The sequence below is a fragment of the Xenopus laevis genome, chromosome 8L (genome assembly GCF_017654675.1).
Source record: "Xenopus laevis strain J_2021 chromosome 8L, Xenopus_laevis_v10.1, whole genome shotgun sequence".
In the NCBI taxonomy this organism is placed as follows: domain Eukaryota; kingdom Metazoa; phylum Chordata; class Amphibia; order Anura; family Pipidae; genus Xenopus; species Xenopus laevis.
Window position 1 is genome coordinate 8397127 of NC_054385.1, and position 19237 is coordinate 8416363.

At 42.9% G+C, this 19237-nt stretch overlaps 1 protein-coding gene across 3 annotated transcripts in view; it reads right to left on the reverse strand.

Annotated features, from left to right (window-relative positions):
• Positions 1-1751: 1751 nt before the first annotated feature.
• The window catches only part of nup214.L (nucleoporin 214 L homeolog), a 42745-nt gene continuing 25259 nt past the window's right edge, over positions 1752-19237 (reverse strand). For 2 of the 3 annotated variants that reach the window (XM_041571892.1, NM_001086197.1), the window contains 14 exon segments: positions 18737-18892; positions 18545-18647; positions 17934-18009; positions 16066-16159; positions 15834-15927; positions 15033-15100; positions 12272-13858; positions 12117-12187; positions 10596-10758; positions 7128-7271; positions 3421-3592; positions 2503-2663; positions 2376-2400; positions 1752-1923 (listed from right to left, as the gene is read on the reverse strand). In XM_041571892.1, the coding sequence (XP_041427826.1) occupies positions 1890-1923; positions 2376-2400; positions 2503-2663; positions 3421-3592; positions 7128-7271; positions 10596-10758; positions 12117-12187; positions 12272-13858; positions 15033-15100; positions 15834-15927; positions 16066-16159; positions 17934-18009; positions 18545-18647; positions 18737-18892 (2948 nt within the window). In that variant the 3' untranslated portion in view covers positions 1752-1889. 3 annotated transcript variants of the gene reach the window in all.

Genomic DNA, 19237 nt, shown 5'->3' on the forward strand with positions numbered 1-19237 from the left:
TGTGTAGCCTTACAGAGCATTTGTTTCTTTTAGATGGGGTCAGTGACCCCCTTTCAAAAGCTGGAAAGAGTCAGAAGAAGAAGGAAAATGATTAAAAAAAACGAAGACCAATTGAAAAGTTGCTTAGAATTAGCCCTTCTATAACATTAAGTTTAAGGTGAGCTGTCCCTTACAGAGACTGCAGCATGGAGGACATATGAGAGGAAGGTTATGGGCCGCAGGCAATGACTACTGAGTATCACAGGAAGAAGAGACAGGAGAGGTCAGGGGCACATTCCTTCTATATATAAACAGGGGCAGAGATCTCGCTGACACCTGCAAGAGAAGCTCATGAAATAATCTGATGATTTAAATAGACACAGACAAGGATGTCGCTGGTCTCACAAGGAACTCGAGACAAAACAACGTGGGCTGAAAATAAGGCACAAAGCAGCAGGAGACGTCCTCACACCCGGACAAGAAGAGGTTAATCACAACCAACCAACAAACAGGCACGACTCCCACTTAATTATAGGGGTGGTTCACCTTTAAATTAACATTTACTGTTTTATAGAATGGCCCATTCTTAACTTTTCAATTGGTCTTCATTTTTTCTTTTTTATAGTTATTCAATTATTTGCCTTCTTCTGAACCTTTCAAACGGGGGTCACTGACCCCATCTAAAAACAAATGCTCTGTAAGGCTACAAATGTATTGTTATTGCTACTTTTTATTACTGATCCTTCTATTCAGATCCCGTCCTATTCATATTCCAGTCTGTTAAAGTTGCTAGGGTAATTTGGACCCTAGCAACCAGACTGCTGAAATTGCAAACTGGAGAGCTGCTGAATAAAAAGTTAAATAACTCAAACATCACACATAACAAAGCAATAGCAAATTTTCTGAGATTATCACTTTCTACATCATACACAAAGGTGAACAATCCCTTTAACCAAAGTTCATTTTTAGTATGTTATAGAATGGCCAATCCTAAGAAACTTTTTAGTTGGTCTTCATTATTTATTAATAGTTTTAGAATTATTTGCCTTCTTCTTCTTTCCAACTAATCTCCTCTTCTTCTTGGGGGCGACTAATCTCCTCTTCTTCTTGGGGGCGACTAATCTCCTCTTCTTCGGGGCGACTATTTTCTTCATGGTGGCGACTAATCTTTTCTTCGGGGCGACTAATTTACTCTTCTTCTCTCCTCTTCTTCGGCGCGACTAATCTCTTCTTATGGGAGACTAATCTCCTCTTCTTCAGGGCGACTAATCTCTTCTCCGGGGCGACTAATCTCTTCCTTTTGGGGGAGACTAATCTCTTCTCCGGGCGACACTAATCTCTTTTTCGGGGCGACTAATCTCCTTTGGGGCGACTAATCTCTTCTTCTTCGGGGGGGACGAATTCCCTCTTTTTCGGGGCAACTAATCTCCTTTTTCGGGGGGGGGGGACTCATTTCCTCTTCTTCAGGGGCGACTAATCTTCTTCGGGGGCGCCTAATCTCCTTCTTCGGGGAGATTAATCTCCCCAAAATGCTGACAGCCGGCTAGAAGACAACTTTGGAAAAGTGTTCCATCCCGCTGGTGATTTACATTCTAGCCGGTGGGAGGCAGTTCGGGGTGATTAGTCGCCTGAAGAAGAGGATATTTGTAGCCGGGTGACTAATCTCCCCGATTCTGAATGTGTACCCTGACTCTAATAATGATCCCTTTAGGAACAGGGGGTTTTATCTTAAAAAGCTGACCCCCCACACAAATGACAGATATGCAGAGAAGTAGAACAAGAGCTTTTATTCGGGAGAAAGTCAGATAAAATAGCGCGAGTCCTACTGGATGGGAAACATATAAACAGGCTACACTGTGACAGGTACAATACAGGGGGTCGTATAACAACTCGACTTCTTCTTACTTCTCTCAGCTCCTCCAGCCTCCAAATCCAGGCGACGTGCTGTAAAACAAGCGAGAGAGAAATGTGACCAACAGAGACACAATAACATGATTCTCACTATATAAATCAGTTCTTTAACCATGGAGGTTGTTGGACTACAACTCCCACAATGCTCTGCTCTGATGCTGTAACATCTGGGGACAGATTTGCCATACTGGGTGCCCAACATATTGACCGCCCATCCAACAATTTAACCTGCGAGGAGGCATTTTACCCAAAAATGGCTGATTGCATGGACCTAGATTTTGTTCTTAAAGGAACAGTAGCACGAAGCAATGAAAAAGTGTCATTTATAAAGTGGGTGCATTTATAAATATGGGTGCTGGTGGCTGATGAAGAGTCAATTATAGTGGGTGCTGGTTACAAATAATCAGGGGATGAAACATTCAGCAGCAATGGAAGATTGTGGATTATAAAGATCGAATGTTCCCTGTATATTGACTGATACTTACGGATTTGAAACACCAAAGCCAAACCCTAAGAAAGAAAGAGGAAGAAGAAGGAGACATTATGAGGAGTTCATTGAGTAAGAGCCAGCACATATTTATTACACGGGCTGGATGAGGAGCCGCTACCTACCTCCAGTGTTTCCTGCAGCTGCTCCTGGGCCGGCCCCAAACCCTGAGAATCCACTGCTCTGACCTCCAAACCCAGGGCTCTGCTGGGAAATAGAGCCGAAGGTCGGGGTGTTTTGGGTGGCTAAGCTCCCGAATGCAGCGGTGCTGCTGTTGGATCCAAATCTGTGAGAAGTTATAGGTTAGAAAGAAACAGGAGGGGGTAGGGTCATGATATAAATAATAATTGCTATTAGTGTGGTCGACTGCTGTACAGCTAGAGGTTCCTGCTGAATTGTGCGTAGTATCTCTACTGACAATTCTATGCTCTTTATACAGGCTATGAGCAAACTTATGGGGACTGTTCCTGCTGAATTGTGCTTAGTACAGGGAATACCTATGCTGCCATAGTTTTATGGGATCTCTCTGTACAGACTATGAGCAAACAGATGTATGTATGATTTCTGATGGGCTGTACCTTGTATAATAACTAGCTATTCCCTATGAATCTTAGACTTGTAACATCATTAGATAATGAAGGTTGTGCTCAGGAATTTCGGAGTGATGTTCAGGCAGGACCAGCCAGACACCTTCACGCAGACACAAGGTCCATGAGGGCGACAGGCAGGAGATCGCCAGGGACCGGGTCAAGGAAAGGGGCCTGAACCAGTAATTGGCCGAGGTTTAGGTGGATAGGGGACAGGCTTTGGGTGGAAAGAGGTGTGGCCATGTGGGGGTCCCAAGGTTCATTACGGAAACCCTCCATAGAAGCTAAAGAAAACTGCAACAGAGGAAAATATACATTAAACCTCCCCATATTTGGATTAGACACATGCCACCGTAAAATAGCCTTCCTGTTTGTAAATAGTCGCATTAAATACGAGGCTGTGGTCACATGATCAGACTGTATATAATAAATTTATAATCCCCGGTATAGACTTACCCAAATCCTCCTGTGGTGGCTGCAGAAGTCCCCTCGCCGAACACTTTGCCTCCCGTCGAGCCCAGAGTGTTTGAAAAGGCTGCCGCTGTACCGAATGCTGGCGACCCTCCGAAACCTGGGGATCCCCCAAATGTTGGAGGGCTGCCGAACACCGGAGCAGCGCCAAAGCCACCTGAGCAAAACAGAGGCAATAAAAAGGGGGGGGGGGTGAGAAAAGGGAGGAGAAAGGAGACACAATGAAACACTCACAGTAATAACAAATGTGGGTAACACTCTACTATATACAATAAGCTGTACCCTCATACTGTACTGTCTAATGGAATCAATATGGCACCTCCTCCCATATGTATAAATACAAATATACAGAGAAGGAATGTTCTGGGCACACAATAAGCTATACCCTCATATTGTACTGTCTAAGGGAATCAATATGGCACCTCCTCCCATATGTATAAATACAACTATACAGAGAAGGAATGTTCTGGGCACACAATAAGCTATACCCTCATACTGTACTGTCTAAGGGAATCAATATGGCACCTCCTTCCATATGTATAATACAAATATACAGAGAAGGAATGTTCTGGGCACACAATAAGCTATACCCTCATACTGTACTGTCTAAGGGAATCAATATGGCACCTCCTCCCATATGTATAAATACAAATATACAGAGAAGGAATGTTCTGGGCACACAATAAGCTATACCCTCATACTGTACTGTCTAAGGGAATCAATATGGCACCTCCTCCTCCCATATGTATAAATACAAATATACAGAGAAGGAATGTTCTGGGCACACAATAAGCTATACCCTCATACTGTACTGTCTAAGGGAATCAATATGGCACCTCCTCCTCCCATATGTATAAATACAAATATACAGAGAAGGAATGTTCTGGGGACACAATAAGCTATACCCTCATACTGTACTGTCTAAGGGAATCAATATGTCACCTCCCTCCTCCCATATGTATAAATACAAATATACAGAGAAGGAATGTTCTGGGCACACAAAAAACTATACCCTCATACTGTACTGTCTAAGGGAATCAATATGGCACCTCCTCCTCCCATATGTATAAATACAAATATACAGAGAAAGAATGTTCTGGGCACACAATAAGCTATACCCTCATACTGTACTGTCTAAGGGAATCAATATGGCACCTCCTCCCATATGTATAAATACAACTATACAGAGAAGGAATGTTCTGGGCACACAAAAAACTATACCCTCATACTGTACTGTCTAAGGGAATCAATATGGCACCTCCTCCTCCCATATGTATAAATACAACTATACAGAGAAGGAATGTTCTGGGCACACAATAAGCTATATCCTCATACTGTACTGTCTAAGGGAATCAATATGGCACCTCCCTCCTCCCATATGTATAAATACAAATATACAGAGAAGGAATGTTCTGGGCACACAAAAAACTATACCCTCATACTGTACTGTCTAAGGGAATCAATATGGCACCTCCTCCTCCCATATGTATAAATACAAATATACAGAGAAAGAATGTTCTGGGCACACAATAAGCTATACCCTCATACTGTACTGTCTAAGGGAATCAATATGGCACCTCCTCCCATATGTATAAATACAAATATACAGAGAAGGAATGTTCTGGGCACACAATAAGCTATATGTAACTATTATATGTAACTTAGATGTTATAGCTGAAGTAGTTACATGTAAGAAATATAAACTAACCCTGTGATATGGAAGTACATGAACATAAGTAACGGTATCAGTGTGACTGTGGGCTAAATGTAGGAAGTGCAGGGCTGCATATACGGTATATCGACTTCCTCTACAGAGATCCGGCTTTTCAGAATAAGCACTTGTTTCCCCTAAGCAAGACTCATATAACCATTTAGAGGCCCAGGGACCAGTAACCCTCACCAGTAACCTTGAGGCTATTCCTGCCAGTGCTTTTCTTATACACAGTCATGATAACGTAAGCTTAAAGGAGAACTAAAGCCTAACTAAAGAAGTAGCTAGAAATGTTGTACATGATGTTTTGTGTTTCTGTACCAGCCCAAGGCAACCACAACCCTTTAACAGTAAAGATCTGTGTCTCCAAAGATGCCCCAGTAGCTCCCCATCTTCTTTTCTGCTGATTCATTGCACATGCTCTGTGCTGCTGTCACTTACTGAGCTTAGGGACCCACTCACAATATACAGTACACATAGAATAGAAATGTCACAATATAAGGCTGATTAGTAATTAATACAGATAATTACTACATGGCAGCACAGAAACCAGTGCAATTAGCATCAGAATTGAATAATCAGCAAACCTGTAGCATCAGCTTATATTACAGGGGAAGCTCATTTTCTGCTGGATAATTAGTGACGAGCCCTAAGCTTAGCTTCTCAACAGCCAATCAGAGCCCACTGAGCATGTGAGTGTCACAGACACTTTCCAAGATGGTGACCCCCTGTGACAAGTTTGAAGTCCTGGATCATTGCTGCTATTGACAAGCTGAAACTTTAGCCTCGTGCAATAAGTTCACTATATAAAACATGCCATTTTTATCCATATTCATTTTTTAGGGGTTAGTTCTCCTTTAACATCACACAGGCCTTTGAAGAGTGAAAGGTTAACATTCCGTCAAGGGTCAGATCTGTGTAGGCATCCGTTCCCGTCCCCATAATAAATAAAAGCTGCCCTTGAATTATTGATTGTGTTGGTTTGGAGATTAGTTTACGGGCTTGTTTAATAAAGACCCGACGCCTGCCGATAATTAAAGCCTGGGGAAATCCCTGCTGTATAGGGACAGAGCTAAGGAACAGGAAAGGCAGCAAAATATAGATCTGACAGTCAGCAAAGTGCCCATTGCTTCCTCTCCGTGAGCCAAGGGAATAAATGTACATTCAACAAACGGCCAATTGCAAGTCTTAAAGGGATTCTGTCGGGTTTATTTCTAAATTACACTAATTCACTCTACAATATAAAATTTAATTCCTGAACCAGCAAGTGTATTTAGTTGTAATATTGGTGTGTAGGTGCATCTCAGGTCATTTTGCCTGGTCATGTGATTTCAGAAAGAGCCAGCACTACATAATGGAACTGCTTTCTGGCAGGCTGTTGTTTCTCCTACTCAATGTAACTGAATGTGTCTCAGTGGGACCTGGATTTTACTATTGAGTGCTGTTCTTAGATCTACCAACTTGTGTTAGGGAGCTGCTATCTGGTTACCTTCACATTCTTCTGTTGTTAGGCTGCTGGGGTGGGTGATATCACTTCAACTAGCAGTAAAGAGTGATTGAAGTTTATCAGAGCACAAGTCACATAACCGCGGGCTGCTGGGAAACGGACAATATGTCTAGCCCCATGTCAGATTTCAAAATTGAATATAAAAAAATCTGTTTGCTCTTTTGAGAAATGGATTTCAGTGCAGAATTCTGCCGGAGCAGCACTATTAACTGATGCATTTGGAAAAAAAAAAAATTCCCATGACTGTATCCCTTTAATAAAAGGGCACAGGAAGGACACTGTCAGACATTTCCTTTGCTGGATAGTAATTTGTGGTTACCATGGAAAGCAAGAAAGCCATCATTTGTGCCTGACCACACAGGAGCCACATTGCTCAATCCAGATTCTTGTGACATGCACTGTCTGGGCCTGACTGCATCTATGTTGTATGGCCTAAAGAAAACAGTATGGAAGCTCCCACCGAAAGTACAATACCTGTCTTAGTGGGGCTGTTGAAGCTGAATCCCTGGGAGGCCACGCTGCCGCCTGCACTGAATGTCGCAGAGGGTTTATCCCCAAACGATGTGCCGCCAAACCCAAAAGCCTTGGCTCCGCTGTTGCCAAACAGGTTGCTGGAATCTGCAATTAAAGGGGTTGGTCACCTTTAAATTAACTGTTAGTATGATGTAGGGGTGATATTCTGAGACAATCTGCAATTGGTTTTCATTTTTTTTTTTTATTATTATTTGTGGCTCTCTAGTCTACTATTTCAGCAATCTGGTTGCTAGGGTCTATATTACCCTAGCAACCATGTATCGATTTGAATAAGAGACTGGAATATAGGGATGCACCGAATCCAGGATTTGGTTTGGTATACTGCTTTTTTCAGCAGGATTCGGCCGAATCCCTGTGCCTGGATGAACCGAATCCTAATTTGCATATGTAAATTAGGGGCGAGTGGGGAAATCACGTGACTTTTCGTCACAAAAGATTTTTTCCCCCACTTTTTTCCTTTCCTGGCCCAAATTTGCATATGCAAATTAGGATTCAGATCGGCATTCAGCCGAATCTTTCACCAAGGATTCAGGGATTCGGCCAAATGGATTCAGTGCATCCCTACTGGAATATGAATAGGAGAGGGACTGAATAGAAAGAGGAGCAATAAAAAATTACAAATAATACGTTTGTAACTTTACAGAGCATTTATTTTTTTTTATAGATGGGGGGTCAGTGACCCCCATTTGAAAGCTGGAAAGAATCATAAGAAAATCATTTAAAAACTAAAACAAAGAAAAAATGAAGACCAATTGAAAAGTTGCTTAGAATTGGCCATTCTAGAGCATACTAAAAGTTAACTTAAAGGTGAACCGCCCCTTTAACAGGGAGATCAGACGTTCTGATAAGAGTCTGGTGCAGACCACTGGCCAGATTCAATACTCGACCTGCACTAGTCTACTGAAAGCCGACGGTTAAAGGAAAGTAATAACAACAATAAAATTATAGGAGTAATCATTTTTTTTTTAGCTGCTGGTGTCAGTGACCCCATTGGAAAGCAGAAAAGAAGTAGATGACAATTTGAAAAATATATATATATATATATATATATATATATATATATATATATATATATATATATATATATATATATATATATATATATATATATAAAAAAGACCAACTGAAAGTTGTTAGGAATAAGACGTTCTACAGATGGAACCACCCTGTTCAACTGTAACAACCAGGTGCCTTGTAAAGGTGACCTATCCCTTTAATGCAGAAAGGAGCGGGTTTTGCAGAGATCTGCAATGCAGAGAACGTCTCCCAGCTCCCACAGGGACTACAACAGCAGCCAGCTATCTGCTACATCATCAAGGACATCCAATAATCTGACAGCAGAGGCACCGTGTGACCTACTTGAGCTACTGTCCCCAGATTAAAGGGGAACTATCGAGAAAATTTAAATGTTTGAAATCTGACATGGGGCTAGACATATTCTCCGTTTCCTAGCTGCCCCCAGTCACGTGACTTGTGCTCTGATAAACAGCAGTCTCTCTTTACTGCAAGTTGGAGTGATATCACTCCCTCCCTTTCCCCCCAGCAGCCCAACAACAGAACAATGGGAAGGTAACCAGATAGCAGCTCCCTAACACAAAATAACAGCTGCCTGGTAGATCTAAGAACAACACTCAATAGTAAAATCCAGGTCCCACTGAGACACATTCAGTTACATTGATTAGGAGAAACAACAGCCTGCCAGAAAGTCCAATGGAGGTGCACACCGTCAGTTGTTTATCTTTGATTAGAAGGCTGTTAGTATGTAATTCCTCTGGATACTCGGTCCTGATATCCATAAATCATGTAACTGTATCAGAGAAGATGGGAAAACATACAACAGGCAGAATAACTGCTAATAAGCTTTTATTTTGTGTCCACACAGCCTGCCAGAAAGTAGTTCCATCCTAAAGTGCAGGCACAAGTCACATGACTGGGGGCAGCTGAGAAACTGACAATATGTCTAGCCCCATGTCAGATTTCAAAATTAAGTACAAAAAAAAAAAATCTGTTTGCTCTTTTGAGAATTGGATTGGATTTCCGTGCAGAATTCTGCTGGAGCAACACTATTAACTGATGCGTTTTGAAAAAAAAAAAAAAAAAATTTCCCATGACAGTATCCCTTTAATACAAGCTTCAGCATAGTGAGTATATTCTCAATACAATCAATTAAAAATACTGCAATGTTTCTGAATTAATCAAGTTTATCGTCACTATTCCTCTCTCAGCATCTGTTTCTCTTCATTCTGTCTTCATGCAGCAGTTGGGTGTCAGATATTAATTGACAGTTAGATCCAATATATCTTATAGGGGAGCTCCTTTTGCCTAGAAGATGTATTCGAGCTCACTCTATTAAACTCACCAGACATGTCTCTCTACATGCAGAATTTGTGCAAAAAGGAGATTTTGTGTACTCACCGTTAAATCTCTCTCTCTTCAGTCGCGTGGGGGGACACAGGAACAGTGGGGACGTACCAAAGCTGCCCCTTAAGATAGGGTGGGAAGGATAGGCTTACGAGGAATTTGCCAACGCAGCCTAAAGGACCTTCCTGCTGAAGCGTGTGTCAGAGGCCACAAACGTATCAAAATGGTAAAATTTTGCAAATGAATGGATCGATGTCCAGGTCGCTGTCTTACACAGCCGAATTGCTTGAACAGGTTGATGGAAAGCCTGCTCTCCTCCCTTGACGAAAGGCCTTGAGCTGTTCTGCCCTCCAGCCACCTAGCCAAGCCACCTTGGGCTTCCTAGTGGTCTTCCGTGAGATTGTCGATTTTCAACCACCAGGCTAGGGAAGACCGAGTCCTTTTGGAAATTTGAATCATCCGAAGGAGAGGTTTCTTCTTCCAAGATGATAGGAGGTTCCATTGAAGCTCTCGGAGGTGGAATTGTGCGAGAGGTACTACTGTCCTACCCCTTGAGGACACAACAAAAAATCTGAACGGGGGGTATAGCTGACAGGGGAGGAGCTAGTTTTACCTAGTGGTACCAGCTACACCCCCACTGTTCCTGTGTCCCCCAATCCGACACTGGAGAAAGGCAGTTGTTTTGTTACATTTTGTTTGTACTGGTTATTTGACTGAGCTCTAACAGATCTGCTAGGAAAGGAGCCTCCCCCCTATAACAAATATTAGATTAGTCATCTGACACTCAACTGCTGAATGAAGACAGAAGAAACAGATGCCGAGATTTTACTTGATTATTTCAGAAACGATGCAGAATTTTTAATTGATTGTATTTAGAAAGCTTCTTACATCAATATGAGGAAGCTTATATTACATTTTCATTTGCGTGATAGTACCCCTTAAACTATAGATGCTTTGGCCCTTGTAAACATGCACCTTGCTTGTATCATGAGACTCACAGTCTCTTTTGTTGTACAGAGAGTTTCAGCTGTAACAAGTGGCACTTACTAGATGCTCCGGCTGAGCCAAAACCAGAGGAACCTGGAGACCCAAAAGGATTCTTGTTGGCGGCTTCCTGGCTGGGTTTTGCTCCGAGGCCGCTGAATAACCCTACTGTACTTGCTCCGCCGCTGCCTGCTCCAAACAGGCCCCCACTGGAAGACGCTGGCTGCTGCAGAAACACAAGGAAAAGAATCACTTTGGGTTTATTGTGTATTAGGGATCCACTATTCTGGATTCAGCCGAACCACCAGAATTGTTCGCGAAAGATTCAGCCGAATACCGAACTGAATCCTAATTGCATATGCCAATTAGGGGTGGGTAGGGGAAAACACTTTTTACTTCCTTGTTTTGTGAAAAAAAGTGTCACGCAACTTCCCTCCCCACCCCTTATTTGCATATTCAAATTAGGATTAGGATCCTGGTGAAAAAGGTCAAATTCTGTCCGAATACCGAACTGAATCCTGGGTTCGGTGCATAAGTATTGTGTATTAAAGAATACACATGGTGCTACTAATATGCATATATCCTGACGTAGATATTTAGCCTCAATACTCCCATGTGTAGTGACTACAGCACAAGGATATAATGTAGGCCGAGGTTATACATAAAGCATTGAGTTGTCGAGAAACCAGTGCTAAAGGTTTCTGTTTCATACTAACAGCTGCTTTAAGGTACCAGATTTATGGGCATTCCGCAGCACACAACTCAGACAAAATTAAAGGTACTTTTGGGAACTGAAGAGCAGATATCGGGAACAGGAATGGTTTTGTATTTCGGAAGAAAGCATGGGAACTACGGGAAATGTGCTGCTTAAAGGGCAACTATTGCAAAAATGTAAATTTCATATAAGCTTCATCATTCTGAAATAAGAATGTTTCTAAATACAATCAATTAAAAATTCTGCATTGTTTCTGAAATAATCAAGTTTATCTTCGCTATTCTTCTCTGAGCATCTGTTTCTCTTCATTGTGTCTTCATGCAGCAGTTGGGTGTCAGATGAATGATCCAATATATCTTATAGGGGGGCTCCCTTTAATATCAGATAAATTAGGGGCTCCTTTTGCCTAGAAGATGTATTAGAGCTCGTTCTATTAAAATCACCAGAAATCCTGTCTCTCTACATGCAGAATTTGTGCAAAAGGCAGTTATTTTGTTAGATTTTGTTTGTGCTGGAATCAGTTATTTGAGTGAGCTCTAATACATCTGCTAGGAAAGGAATCCCCCCATAAGATATATTGGATCATTCATCTGACACCCAACTGCTGCATGAAGAGAGAATGAAGGGAACCAGATGCTGAGAGAGGAATATTGAACATGAACTTTATTATTTCAGAAACAAAGCAGAATTTTTAATTGATTATATTTAGAAAGTTTCTTACTTCGGTATGAAGGAGCTTGTATTAAATTTTAATTTTCGTGATGGTTCCCCCCGTAAACCCTCTACTCAGAAATGCTCAAGAAAGTGTTCCTGAGTGTAGGTCTGCCTGGCAATGGTATATGTTATCATATATATTAGCACACCCTTACCTGTCCAAAGACACTGGTGCTGCCGCTCTGCGATGGATTGAACAAGGAACCAGAAGTGCCAGAAGCAAATCCTACAGAAAGAGAAACCATGATTGCTTGGTACATATGGATGGTTGGTGGCATAACAAAATGGATGGTTGGTGGCATAACTTTACCTGCTGGTTGGCCAAAACCAAACGATGCGGTGGTGGTTGTAGAGACACTGGCACTTCCAAACGCAGGGGCAGCTTGGGGAAATGCGGCACTCTGCCCAAAGACTGGGGCACTGCTTTGTCCAAAGAGTACTCCTGAAGTGGATGTGCCGCTAGTATTGGATGCCTGCCCAAAAGAAAAGGAACTAGCGCTGCTGGTGCACCCAAAAAGGCTGCCAGCGCTCGATGTAGCAGTCGATGCTGCTGGTTGCCCAAAAGCAGGCTGGGTTCCAAAAGTAGGCTGCGAGAAAGGTAAAGTACTTTGTGAGGTGGCAGGACCTTTCCATAAAGGAGCTTGACCAAAAGAGGGCTGTCCAAAGCCTCCGTTCCCACCTGTCGCACCAAATGCAGATGTGCCAAATCCGGTGCTGCTATTGGCTGATGTACTGACGGAACTACTGGTTGGCTGAGCAAAAGGAGAGGGAGCTGCACCTGAAGCTAGTGCTTGGCCAAATACTGGAGTGGACGCTGCAGTTACAGTTGACTGAGCAAATGCAGAACTTCCAGCAACTGGTTGTCCTGTTAGAGAAACAGTCTGTGCGCTTTCAGTGGTAACAGGGGGTGCAGTTGTGACTAGCACTGGCACCTGGGAGGTAGGACCTCCAGCCGGGGTACTTGCTAAAGGGGACGCAAGCACTGTGGATGTGAAAGGTACAGTCTGACTTGAAATGACTGAGGCAGGGATTGCGGGAGCAGCAGCTCCTTCTATTTTTGCTTCAGCAGTGGAAGGAATGGTTGGTACAGGAGGAGGCAAAGCAGTGGCAGTTGTTGCTGCAGGGGTCACTGTGGGAACCTGTTCAGCTGCTGACTGAGTGGTCAGTGTTTGTTGCTGGGAAGAGGATGAATCTGCAGGTTCAGACAAAGGCTTTATTGGCTGTTTAACATCCAGTCCGCTGTTGATGGGAGCTGAAGGAGTTGTTGTCGCGGGAGCTGCTGAAACCAGAAGGCTTTGGAAAGAGGCTGGAATTGCAGAGGAAGCTCCTGCTGTGGTAGAAGTGCTCTGTGGTATCCCAAAAGTGAAGGCTGGCTTGTTCCCACTTTGGGTGAATGCACTCGCTGTGGATCCAGCACTTGCTAACTGTACATTTCCAAATAAAGAAGCAGAGGTGCTGCTAGTTGTGGAGGGTGCTTCTCCGACCTTTGCAGGCTGTGGGGCTCCAGCGAAACTAAACAACACTGGGTTACTGGGTAACTTGACTGGCTGTGCAGCGGTGGGTGTTTTGGCCACTTCCACCTTAGATGCCTCATCAGCCTGACCAACTCGCAGGCCTGAGAAGCTTCCTAATGTCTCTCCACCTGAAAACCCTTGAAAGAGTCCCTCCCCGGGTTTGCTGCTTGCTGCTGTAGTGCTAGTAACAGTTGCTGTAGTTGATGCGGCTGTAACGACACTGGGTTTGCTCATTGTAGGTTCCACAACGGAAGAACTAGAGGAGGAGGAGGCTGGTTTAAGTGATGCAAAGGAAAATGATCCTTCTGATCCTAAAGACTTGCCGGTTCCTCCAAACATATAAGAGGACGCTTGGTTAGAATCCCTTGCAGTAGCTGCACAACCTGAAAGAGGAGAAGAGAAAATTGCAGTCTGTGATTTTACCGTGCAAAGAGATCTAGTGGAGCAAGTGTCATTAATAACAGGTTACAGGCTGAAAGACAACAAAGAGATTCCTGGGCTTCTTATATTTGTAATTATTTTTTATTAATGTCACTGTTGGGGGTCAGGGGATGGCTTTAAAGGAAAACTATACCACCCTAACAATGTAGGTCTCTATAGAAAGATATTGCAACTACATTGCAGTGCTCCCCACTCCCCCAAAACCCGTTATTGCGTCTGCAAAAAGTAAGTGAGAAATATGGTGGGGGAATGGGGTTGTGGCCTTCACCCCCCCATTGGGCCCCGGGTACCCTAGTCCGAAATCTATGATCTTGGTAACTTTCCCTAGAACAGAATGCCTGGAGGTGTCAGAGAAAAGGAGATTTTATTTACTCACTGTTAAATCTCTTTCTCTTCAGTCTCTTGGGGGACACAGGAACAGTGGATTATAGCCGTTACCTACTGTTCTTGTGTCCCTCAAGCAGACAATGAAGAAAAGTGTATAGCTGGTCATACACAGAGATCCGCTCGTTTGGCGAGTTCTCAAAACGAGTGGATCTGCCCTCTATATGCCCACCTTCAAGGTGAGTGATATCGGGCTGATCCAATTGTAGGCCCCATGGCCCAACGATTGGATCAGGGCGGGCGGATTGCGGGACAGCATCAATGAACACATATGGTCCATGATCCAACGAGAATTTTACCCCTGCCAAACTCTTGGCCAGATATCGATCATGGAAGCCTGTCAGAGGGCCCCACACACCAGCCAATAAGCTGCCAACTCGGTCAGTCTGCAGCTTTTATAGGCCGGTGTATGGCCTATGTGTTTTCTGTGTTTTTCAGCTTGGTTCTTCTTCTTTTAGGCATGAGATGCTTTGCTCAATTAGAGATGGTGATTAAACATGGAAGCAGGAGCTTTGTTCTATCCTTGGGATAATCAAGGTGGGCTAGGTACTCAAAGTGCCAGTAATTCATTCAATCGCAGGTCTCTGCTCTGTTTACAGCTCAGTAACTGCACTGCAAGACTCAAAAAACACTTCCTATGATGTCACTGTGAGCTCATCACTGTGTGTCTTAGACCGTTGTGTCATACAGAAGTGCTGCATTTATAGAAAACGATTTCCCAGGGTGACTTACCTGCAGAGCTGCTTCCAAGGGCTGATGTAACGGGAGCAGGAGTCACATTGCTGAAACTGAAACCACCGCTGTGAAGACAAAGATAAAAGCGAGGGAATGAGGATGATTTATTTTCCTGTAACAACTAGCTTCTGTAGGAAAACATTTGTCTGCTTCAGGGGCAATAGGATCCCGGTTTGCATTATTCCAAGACAGAAGTCAGAATATTTAAAGGAGAACTAAAGATTAAGTAAGTAATGAGCTAACAACCCCTAAGCTTAGTTACTCTATTACAGATCTACTAGAAGGTCAGTACCGTATATACTCGAGTATAAGCCGAGGTACCTAATTTTACTGGGAAAGCTTATTGACTCGAGTATAAGCCGAGGGTGAGAAATGCAGCAGCTTCTGGTAAGTTTCAATCAAAAAATTGAGGGTTTCTGCTCCCATTGGAGGTGCCAGCGTCTCATTTTTGGATGCCGGCGACCATTCTTGGACGCCGGCGAATATACTTGGAGACTATTCTTGGGTGCCGGCGACTATTCTTAGGCGCCAGCGACTGTTTTTGCGCTTGACCCGAGTATAAGCCGAGGTAGAGTTTTTCAGCATATTTTGGGGGCTGAAAAACTCGGCTTATTCTCGAGTATATACGGTATATAAAATAGAGATTTCTAGCCATATTCAAATTTAGGTCTCCTTTAATACAAACTCCCAGCAGGATTCCCTTTTGTCATTCTAATGGATGTTTTTGTTTTTTTTATCTTCTATACAGTGATATCCCTTCTGACATAGAGAGAGAGACTGCAGTAAAATGTCACTTACGCTGCAGGAGAAAAGGAAACGGGTTTGTTGACCTGTGAGACGGATGGAGCAGGAGCCTGGGAAGCTGAAGGATCAGATTTTGGGATTGCTTGTGCTAGGGGAATAAAAGTTTTTTTTTTTTATTATTGTCCAGTCCAAAAGGGATTACAGCCATGACAGTTTATCATATAATATGTAGTGAATAAAAAGTCCTGCAGTGCTAATTCATAAAACATACTCCATTGCAGCTCACCTGCAGGTTTGTTGGGAGCGGATCCCTGCCATGTTTGAGGAGCAATGCTGCTGGCAGATGCAGGCGGATTCTTTAAAGGAGCAGCTGGGGCGGCCTAGGAGAGAATGCAACTTATAAATAACAGTAAATATCAGGCTAATGCACATCCATTGAAAGCCCAGGTGTTGTGAATATCAGCATCATGGAGGAGTGCTGGTATATGTTGTTTTTTTAAGGCTTTAGGCACTGAATTCTATCTATAGTCATACCTCCCCAACATTTTGAAATAAAAAGAGGGACAAAAAAAGTTGCCAGGCGTAGTGTGTCGATTTTTTTAACCACGTCTATTTTTTGTGGCCACACCTCCTAATTACCATGTTCCTTTTATAAAATTTGGCAGGTTATAAAAGTTTGAACACATTTCTGTGTTTTTTCCAACCGTTTACATTACAGTTTTGCTAATGAAGGTGAATTGCCCTTTAAACTGTGAGTCTAACTTCTCCTAAGGGACCTGTTACATTATATTGTTACAATTACTTATTTGTTATCTAGATTGCTCATCTAGATACATTTGAATTGTTACAAATGTATCTTATTTTCTGTTGTGGCTGTTCTGTTAGAAACTGTTTCTTTTTCTGGCTGGGACTTTCCATTACAAACGAGGGACTGCAGGTTGAGCTGTCAAAAGAGGGACTGTCCCTCTAAAAACAAGACAGTTGGGAGGTATGTATAGTATAGGCAGTAAAGCTATAAAGCTAGTAAAGGCATATTTCACCCACATCTGCCCACACAAGGTCATGACTCAATTGCTCAACCCATGACCTGTAAGTGGGGTCCCTAAGAGGCACCATGTTTGGAATTACCAAACTGCCATGGCTGTAAATAGAGAACCGCAAACAAGCTGAAAGCTACACAGGCAACAAATTCCATCCATTTTTCCTCTTTAGCAACCAACCAAGTGTAGGGTTAAAGGGATACCGTCATGGGAAAACATATTTGTTCCCAAAACACATCAGTTAATAGCGCTACTCCAGCAGAATTCTGCACTGAAATCCATTTCTCAAAAGAGCAAACAGATTTTTTAATATTCAATTTTGAAATCTGACATGGGGCTAGACATATTGTCAGTTTCCCAGCTGCCCCCAGTCATGTGACTTGTGCTCTGATAAACTTCAGTCATTCTTTACTGCAAGTTGGAGTGATATCACACCCCTCCTTTTACCCCCCCAGTAGCCTAACAACAGAACAATGGGAAGGTAACCAGATAGCAGCTCCCTAACACAAGATAACAGCTGCCTGGTAGATCTAAGAACAACACTCAATAGTAAAATCCAGGTCCAGCTGAGACACATTCAGTTACATTGAGTAGGAGAAACAACAGGCTGCCAGAAAGCAGTTCCATCCTAAAGTGCTGGCTCTTTCTGAAAGCTCATAACCAGGCAATATGACCTGAGATGCACCTACACATAGGGTTGCCACCTTTTCTGGAAAAAAATACCAGCCTTCCTATATATTAATCTTTGGTCTCTATTAATGACATTGGGATCAACCATTATTTTTACCGGCCAGGCCTGTAAAATACCGGCCAGGTGGCAACCCTACCTACACACCAATATTACAAAATACACTTGCTGGTTCAGGAATGAAATTTTATATGGTAGAATGAATTATTTGCAGTGTAAACAGCGTGATTTAGAAATAAAAACGACATCATAAAAATCATGACAGAATCCCTTTAAGAACCCATCACTGGGCAAATTAGTGCATCACGTAGTAAACTGCCACCATGGTTAGTTAAAGCATTAGGATCCTAAAAAAAAACACACCCAACCCAATATCATAAGAAAAAAAAAAGCTGAATATTTCAAGGGGAGAGAAAGACTCAATACCTGCCGTGCTGGGACGGAACCAACTGTGGCCAAAACTTGATGAATCACCTGGGCAGCGGATTGGGGAACTGTAGGCCTGTTAAACAAAACACAGATCAAGTCGACCCAGTTGTCAGTTTTGTTAAACTGTATAAGAGCAGAGACGGTATTTTCCGTTTTGTAACATGAAATGCCCTGACAGCATTGGTCATGGTATCGAGTCAGTATGATTTCTTTTAAATTCGTACTAGGGATGCACCCAATCCAGGATTCGATTCGGGATTGGGCCTTTTTCAGCAGGATTCAGCTTCGGCCGAATCCTTGTGCCTGGTTGAACCGAATCCTAATTTGCATATGTAAATTAGGCGCAGGTAGGGAAATCGCAAAAGACGACATTTTTCCACTTTTTCCTTTCCTGCCCATATGCAAATTATGCAAATTAGGATTTGATTCGGTATTCAGCTGAATCTTTCACCAAGGATTCGGGCGAATCCCAAATAGTGAATTCGGTGAATCCCTAATTTGTACACAGATATGTTGTGTAAAAACAGACTGCTGGAAGATTTGCTTTAGCTTCTCATCAGACTGTGAGTGATGGAGCCACCTGCAGGTTGTTTGGTCTCAATGCTTACCCTATCACTGTGGGAATGGTTGGGCCAGGCCCGTTATTCTTTAACTCTTTCACGTTGACAACCTGGGGAACAGTCTGTAAGGTGGATTCGGTCAAAGAGGCAGCTGGAAAATAAAACCAGGTGGGTAACTAAGAGTTCCAGCATTAGATATAGATACTGTACTTAGTAAGCAATACATGAAAGGAGAATTACCTGGAATCTGGCTGGCAGTTTGTCTTCTCATGGCAGCCACCGCAGCTTTTTGCGCAGCTGTTATGTTGGGGGCGCCATGTTTGACGGTCTTGGTGGCCAGCATAGTGCTGTCTGCACCTTGAGGAATCACTCGGATCGACTGTGACGGAGCTACAGCTGCAACAAATAAAATGCAAGGAATCAGAAGCATTAAAGCAATATTCCACGTTAAAAAAATGATGCGCTTTTCCATGTAAGGCTGAGCTAGAAATTAGGTCGTGGCTGCAGCCAAACCTTGTCAGTACGAGGAACTGGCAATTTTCGATTTGTGCTAACCCCACCCTACTTTGTTAGTGTCAGACTGCATCAAAGTGTAAATGTGCTTCAGGGTCCCATACACAGGTAACTGACTGTAGAGGCCTAACGGTTTTAATTTCAAAATGATGACACAGTTTACACTGCAAATAATTCACTCTACAATATAAAATGTCATTCCCGAACCAGCAAATGTATGTTTTAGCT